The following is a 7,500-nucleotide window of genomic DNA, read 5'->3' as shown; positions in this document are numbered from 1 at the left end:
AGAGGGAGAGAGAAAGATGGAGACAGAGAGGCCAAAATATGAGGATAAGAAGACGAGGAGGAGAAAACCCAAGCAGAGTCAATAACCATTCTAACAGGACTCTAAACAGCACCTCCTCACAGGACTCTAAACAGCACCTCCTCACAGGACCCTAAACAGCACAGGACTCTAAACAGCACATCACTCTAAACAGCACCTCCTCACAGGACCCTAAACAGCACAGGACTCTAAACAGCACATGACTCTAAACAGCACCTCCTCACAGGACTCTAAACAGCACATGACTCTAAACAGCACCTCCTCACAGGACCCTAAACAGCACCTCCTCACAGGACTCTAAACAGCACCTCCACACAGGAATATAAACCTAAAGCTGCACCTCCACACAGTTGTATGAACCTAAAGCTGCACCTCCACACAGGTTTATGAAGTGTGTGTAACCAATCTTTATGTCAATGGTGTGAAATAGTGCTCTGAGAGATTAGTGTGAATGACACCTGTGGTCCAGGAAGTCCAACAGCAGCAGGTCCTGGGTCACCCTGGATGAGATACACATACAGTCATTAGACCCGTCCTGCTTATGCACACACACACACACTCACACACTCTCTCACACACACACACACACACACACACACACACACACACACACACACACACACACACACATGCATGCACACACACACACACACACATGCACACACACACACACATGCACATGCATGCACACACACACACTTGCATGAAAGCATGCACTCACATATGCATGCCCACACACACACACAAAGCACATCCTCATACAGGCACACACACACACACACGCACACACACTCACACGTAAGCATGTGCACATGCACAAACACACCCCCCCCGACACACATACACACACACAAACACACGCATGCACGCACGCACCTGCATTCCTTTAGGTCCCGGAGGCCCCTGCACCCCAGGAAGACCTGGCTGACCCTAGAGACGGGAGAACAACACAATGAGTCAAAGAGTGAGTCAAAGAGTGAGTCAAAGAATGAGCAGCATCTTAAAACCCCGAACTCAACTTCACAGTCATGACATTACGGAAGGGCATTTGGAGACATCGGACAGCACAGAGTCTGTTAATCCATATGAGACGCACTTGCACCATTAAACAGCTCATTCAGTCTATCCAGGCTGTCACTGGTCTAGGCATCGCTACTGTAATGAGCCATATGTGGACTTCCCAACACTAAACACATTAGTCACAGATTGGCCAGCACAGGGCCATTTCATTAGGAGATGACCATACGTACTGTATGGCTTCATTGCATTGGCAGTGAGACACATACACATACACACTTACACGCACACACACGCACACACACACACTTACACGCACACACACACACACACGCACACACACACGCACACACACACACACACACACACGCACACACACACACGTACGCGCACGCACACACACACACGCACACAGATACACACACACACACACACACACACACACACACACACACACACACACACACACACACACACACACACTCATTGCTTCATTGTATTGCCTGCAAATGCTAAACCACGCCACACACATCTCAGCAATATGTGTCACGTCAGCTGATGTCAGTTCAATGGCCCAACCCATTACACAGCTGATTTAGCATCCCCCCACCTCCCACCCCCCTTCTCATCTTTGCATTGCAGGCAAAAAAGTTTCGAGCCCAGCCCATATGGTTTTCCCCATGACCCCATTTGCACTGAGGCCCTACATGCCACGCATATCAGCGGCGGCTGCATAATGCACATGGACACTGATTCGCATGTGTTCAGTCTAGTTCAAATACTCATTAAAAACACTACAGCTCTATATAATCCATGCATTCATTGAAAGATCCTCAAAACACCTACCCTGGAAATCCAGAGGTCTCGCGAGAGCACAATGGAATTGTCTCTGCGAGACACTCTGGCAATGAGCAATGATGCACGTTACTTTTACCCCTTGCATCCCGTGAAACCAATTAAATCGTCTCTGATATAGACTCTTGCGTCGAAGTCCGGAATCATTCTGAGTAAACATTGGTCTAGTGTTATTCAACTGTGTGCAGTGAGATTTTCAAATGCATGCTTGGTGCCGTCCCTGTTCGTGGCCAGACCCTTAATCTTTGTAGATTACCAGGGTCTGGATTTTCCAGGCTACAAAACATTCTCATTTCAAACAAACAGTCTCATTTCATTCATGCATAACCATCTGCTGTCTTCACGAGCCTCACCTGAACTCTACCTGTGTGTTGTGTGTTGTGTGTGTGTTGTGTGTGTGTTGTGTGTGTGTGTTGGGATCTGCCTTCGTGGCCTCGAGGGCTTTTTCAGTTTTTACAGGGTAATACAGCCTCTCAGTGCATGGCAGTACATCAAAGCAGAGTTCACGCCACCCAATTTAAAATCGTGTACATTCATGTATGAGATAAAAAAACATATGTTTAATTAAATGCATTAAAGGGACACCAGGCAACGTTTTCGTGTTAATTACTCATCTTCGTAAGTCGGTATATGGTTAAATGACTCATTACAGGGCGAATGAAGACTCTCTCGCCCGCCCCTACTGCCTGTAGGAAGAATATCGCGCTTGCAAGTTTAGTGTCGTACCCGCCGACCGAAGCAGGATCAGTTTACATCCTGCATTCACAGCACAGAGGCAGGCTAACAAAACGCTAGCGATTGTTGCAAACGTGTGTATAATGGCAGAGCCGGCGAAGAAGCAGTGAAAACCCTTGACGGAAGACGCAAAGAAAAGGAAAAGAGCTTCAGACCGAGCGAGGGGGAGTTTCATAGAGAAAAAGCATCAGGCTTGCCTGGTGTCCCTTTAAGTTTGAATGTCACTGACTGAGTTTGTTTGACACTAAAATTATCATCACGCCTTTATTTCATCCCTGTGATTCACATCAAGCCAAACTAGATTAAATATCCCTGATGTTTTTATTTAAACTATTGGCAGTAGTGTCTCTCCATAAGACTCATCCACGGTTTCAAAATAGTAAACTATGCATGAAAATGTAAAAACATCTGAAATATTTATTTCATTGTTCATTATTTATAACAGAATGAAAAACCAGCAGACTATATCCTAAGGGTATCTCAGAGCATGGTGGATTCATGTCAAACACAGCAGCCACATTATTATTAAGTTACACAATGTTATTATTATATTACACAATATTATTAATGTATTGCCTTATCCCTTATAACCACCACATCAGATTGTTGTAGAAAGCCTTCATACACACACACGAGCAAACACACAACACATGTATCCATGCACACACACACAAACACACAGACACACACACACAGACACGCACACAAACACACACACACAAACACACACACACACACACACACACACACACACACACACACACACACACACACACACACAAACACACACAAACATACAGTACATGCACACACACACACACACACACACACACACACACACACACACACACACACACACACAAACACACACACACACACACACACACATATACACACACACATACACACACACACACTTACGTGTTTCCCTGGTTTGCCCACTCCAGCTACTCCTGGTTCACCCCTCTCCCCTTTGGCTCCGGGCAAGCCCACCACATTCGTCAGCCCCTCAGGGAGTGATGGACAGCTGTCACAAGCGTCTCCCTGGCAACAGGTCATCAAAGAGTTCAAACATGAATGCAACATTCAACTCTTGCGCGCTGGAACTTCAAGGTCACAAGAGACTACAACAGTTGTGGCTGATGTAAAACATTGTAAAATACAGTTTATTGTCCAACTTTAAAAATATTTTACATTTACCGTATTTTCCGGACTATAAGTCACAGTTTTTTTTTCATAGTTTGGCTGGTCCTGCGACTCAGGTGCAACATATATATATTTATATATTATATATTTATATATTTATATATGTTCCTCTTCATGACACATTTTTTCACTGGTGCGACTTATACTCAGGTGCGACTTATAGTCCGGAAAATACGGTACATATGATATATTGACATAACTATGACATGCTACTGGCTGACAGTAGGAGCACCCACCTTCTCTCCTTTAATGCCAGCCACGCCATCTCGCCCAGAGTCTCCTGGCAGTCCTGGCACACCCGGACTGCCATTGGTGCCCGGGTCTCCCTGCAACCCCTGGTCACCCTATGGAACGCAACCAGCGTCCTCATTACAGAAGCGTCCTAACTCTGAAATCCTCTCATATCTCAGTTTAGAATGACATTTAGGATTTTTTGTATTAATGAAACATGTCTCCAAACTACATTTAGGAAGAGGAATTTAGCTATTACAGAACCATCTTATCTAATCAATTCATACAGTAATTTCCTGTGTATTAGCTGCATTGTGTATAAATCGCGGGACAGTGTTTTATGCAAGTAAAAAAAAAATATTAATACCATATTAACTGCATCTGTGTCTTAACCTCACTCATAGCTGAAGAAATTTCACAAAATCAATGTAAACATTGGCTATAATAGTTGGGAAATTACGGTACATTTTTATTATGTGTGAGGAAAATGCACAAACATGTCTGACTGAAATAGAGACACAAAGTTTGTAAAATGCACAGCATAACTGTTGGGGAGCATCAGGAGTGATGTGTGTGTTTGTCTGGCGGGATGGCCCAGTTGCCATGACACTGGGTGGAGAGTTGTAGCATGTGCCAAAGGGAGAAGCTCTCGCGCCCTTTCTGATGTGCAGCACTGGGAGACAGCATTGCGCCTGGGCAAAACACTGCACACTGTGAGCGCCCTTCTAGTTGATGTATTCAGAGATATATTACCATAATGCTGTAAGCCCTCAGAGATTTATTACTGTAATGCTGCAGGCTAGGGTTAGGGTTAGGAGCAGTGTGGGGAAAAAAAAAAAACAAAACAGTTATGGCTCCTTTAACATATTCCACATCGCCACTTTATGGCTTTAAAGGGTCTCTACGCCATGCTCACCTTCTCGCCTTTAGATCCTGCCAGCCCAGGTGGACCCTGAGGACAGAAAGAGGACATGAGACCTTTACTGCACGTCTGAGGAAGGGCTTGCCTCGAAACGTCACACCATTAAAGGAACCCCCCTAACTCGAGGTTGCCAACCCGGATGCCGATACACTACTGACTTCGTGATTAGTAGTTAGGTGGAGGGTGGCGCATCAGGCCAAAACACAACATGACATGACAAAACACAACATCAACATCAGCTGAGGGCTGCAACTTCACTTTTTAAATGACAATATCCTGGCCGGACTACTGTTGTCAGTGATATAAGTATTTGAAATAAACATGATTTCTCAATGTTTAGTGACTTATCAGGGCCATTTTATGATTAATAGAAATAAATTTCTTACACACGGTTCCTTTAAGTGTTTGCTTGGGAGCTACAGTATGTCTGGTGTGCAAACTTTATCGTTATTGCGGTGACTTGTGCTTTTGTCCAGCAGTCCAAAACGTACTTGCACCCCAAAGCTCCTTTTCGCCCCGGCTGTGTGTGTGTGTCCCATTTGTACACACACCATTATCACACCCCATTTCAGACTTTGGTTCACAGAGAGAGGGGGGAGATGAGCTCGTAAGCCTGCGGCTCTGCATCACTGCTTCACCAAAGGCGATACTTCAGCAAACTGCTCTGCTTTGCATGAACATTGCAACAACCGCTTGAACTGGAGCTTCCGGCACTTTCCGAGTGTCGAAGTGAACTTAATCTGGGCTGGTTGAACTGAAGCTATTTATTTTATCATGTTCAAGAGGAATTATTTCATGTTTTTTAAAAGGAAGCTTATTGAAATAATGTACCAGCTTAACCTTCTCACCCAGGCACAAAGACATTCCAAGACAATGTTATGTCTCAGCCTGAGGTTGTTTTCACACACACACACACACACACACACACACACACACACACACACACACACACAAAACAAACTACAAAAACGACTGCAGACTTGCATTAATTTCCTGAAGATTACATCAGCTAAGAAGCTCTCTTAAGGTAACAACCTTCCTTTTATTAGAAACTTCAAACAGGTTTACTGAGGATTTGGTTCACTCTAAACGGATAGCTATCCCATGAGATGTATAATGCTCGAGCACTAATGACTTGCCCCACTGATAATGTGATGTATCATTGTTTATTTGCACTTGTATTGCTCCAGTTCATTAGGATTTACTGTTAGTTAATTTCCTTGTGTGTCCTTCATTTTTAAAAGCATAGTCATTACCACCATGATATTCCAGATGAGAAAAGATGATGGCACGTGGCCTTTGGTTTGATAGATGTTTTAAACATGGTACTACAGCAGAGCAATGGAACCCTTGGTCTACCAGTTTGCCCTCATCTGTTTGCCCTCTGTTTTCCTATTTGCCCCAGTAAACCTGTTTGCCCCCAGTATACCTGTTTGCCCTAGCCCTCACCTGTTTGCCCCCAGTATACCTGTTTGCCCTAGCCCTCACCTGTTTGCCCCCAGTACACCTGTTTGCCCCCAGTATACCTGTTTGCCCTAGCTCTCACCTGTTTGCCCCCAGTACACCTGTTTGCCCCCAGTATACCTGTTTGCCCCCAGTATACCTGTTTGCCCTAGCCCTCACCTGTTTGGCCCCAGTACACCTGTTTGCCCCCAGTATACCTGTTTGCCCTGGTCTTCACTTGTTTGCCCCCAGTACACCTGTTTGGCCTGGCCCTCACCTGTTTGCCCTGGCCCTCACCTGTTTGCCTCCAGTACACCTGTTCGCTCAGGTCCTCACCTGTTTGCCCTCGGTACCGGCCACCTTGATGGTGGAGTGACTCCCCACCTCAGAGGGGGATGAGCAGACACCACATGAATCACCCTGAAAGAGAGAGAGAGTGAGTCGTACTTTCTCAGACAGTTACACCATGAAAAAAACAATTTTAAAATCCCAACCACAAGCTGAGAGAGAGAAAGGCGGAGAGAGAGAGAGAGAGAGAGAGAGAGAGAGAGAGAGAGAGAGAAAGAGACAAACACCTTATCGCCTTTGGGTCCTGGAGTGCCAAAGCCCGGTATCCCAGCATCTCCCTGGAAACGACAGGAATAAACGACAGGAATAAAAGACTTGGATCAACTAGGGCGTGTGTGAGCACTGCGCCTGCTACCTCAGCACACACTGTACACAGCGTCTCGTCCTGCTGTTACCCATGTGACTACACTGGGTATCTCTAGACACAGCAACACTGAGAAAACATTTTTTTTGTCAGATCAAGACTCAAAACACATTCTCAGGATCCACTAAAACACCAAACAGGTCCTGTCAGGAGACCAAAAAAAAACAAAAAAAAAACACACAATGTGGTTTTCACACAGAAAAGACAACAATACCCTAAGACCTTTGCAGTTAGAGTATCTACGCAAAACTGTACAGTCCAAAAAGTCTGCCACTACTTTAACACTGAAACACAAACATCAGATCCAGCAGTTTCCACTAAATCCAACTCTACAGGTGAA

At 45.1% G+C, this 7,500-nt stretch overlaps 1 protein-coding gene across 5 annotated transcripts in view; it reads right to left on the bottom strand.

Moving 5' to 3' along the window:
- col16a1 (collagen, type XVI, alpha 1) overlaps positions 1-7,500 on the bottom strand; it is a 125,799-nt gene that overhangs the window by 45,020 nt on the left and 73,279 nt on the right. For all 5 annotated transcript variants that reach the window (XM_042077547.1, XM_042077550.1, XM_042077549.1 and 2 more), the window contains 7 exons: positions 7,024-7,074; positions 6,785-6,868; positions 5,000-5,035; positions 4,089-4,196; positions 3,568-3,690; positions 916-969; positions 498-539 (listed from right to left, as the gene is read on the bottom strand). In XM_042077547.1, coding sequence (XP_041933481.1) covers positions 498-539; positions 916-969; positions 3,568-3,690; positions 4,089-4,196; positions 5,000-5,035; positions 6,785-6,868; positions 7,024-7,074 — 498 coding nt within the window. The remainder of the gene's footprint in view (positions 1-497; positions 540-915; positions 970-3,567; positions 3,691-4,088; positions 4,197-4,999; positions 5,036-6,784; positions 6,869-7,023; positions 7,075-7,500) is intronic.

The sequence above is a fragment of the Alosa sapidissima genome, chromosome 21, assembly GCF_018492685.1.
Source record: "Alosa sapidissima isolate fAloSap1 chromosome 21, fAloSap1.pri, whole genome shotgun sequence".
Lineage (NCBI taxonomy): Eukaryota > Metazoa > Chordata > Actinopteri > Clupeiformes > Clupeidae > Alosa > Alosa sapidissima.
This window is presented reverse-complemented; position numbering and strand designations above follow the sequence as displayed.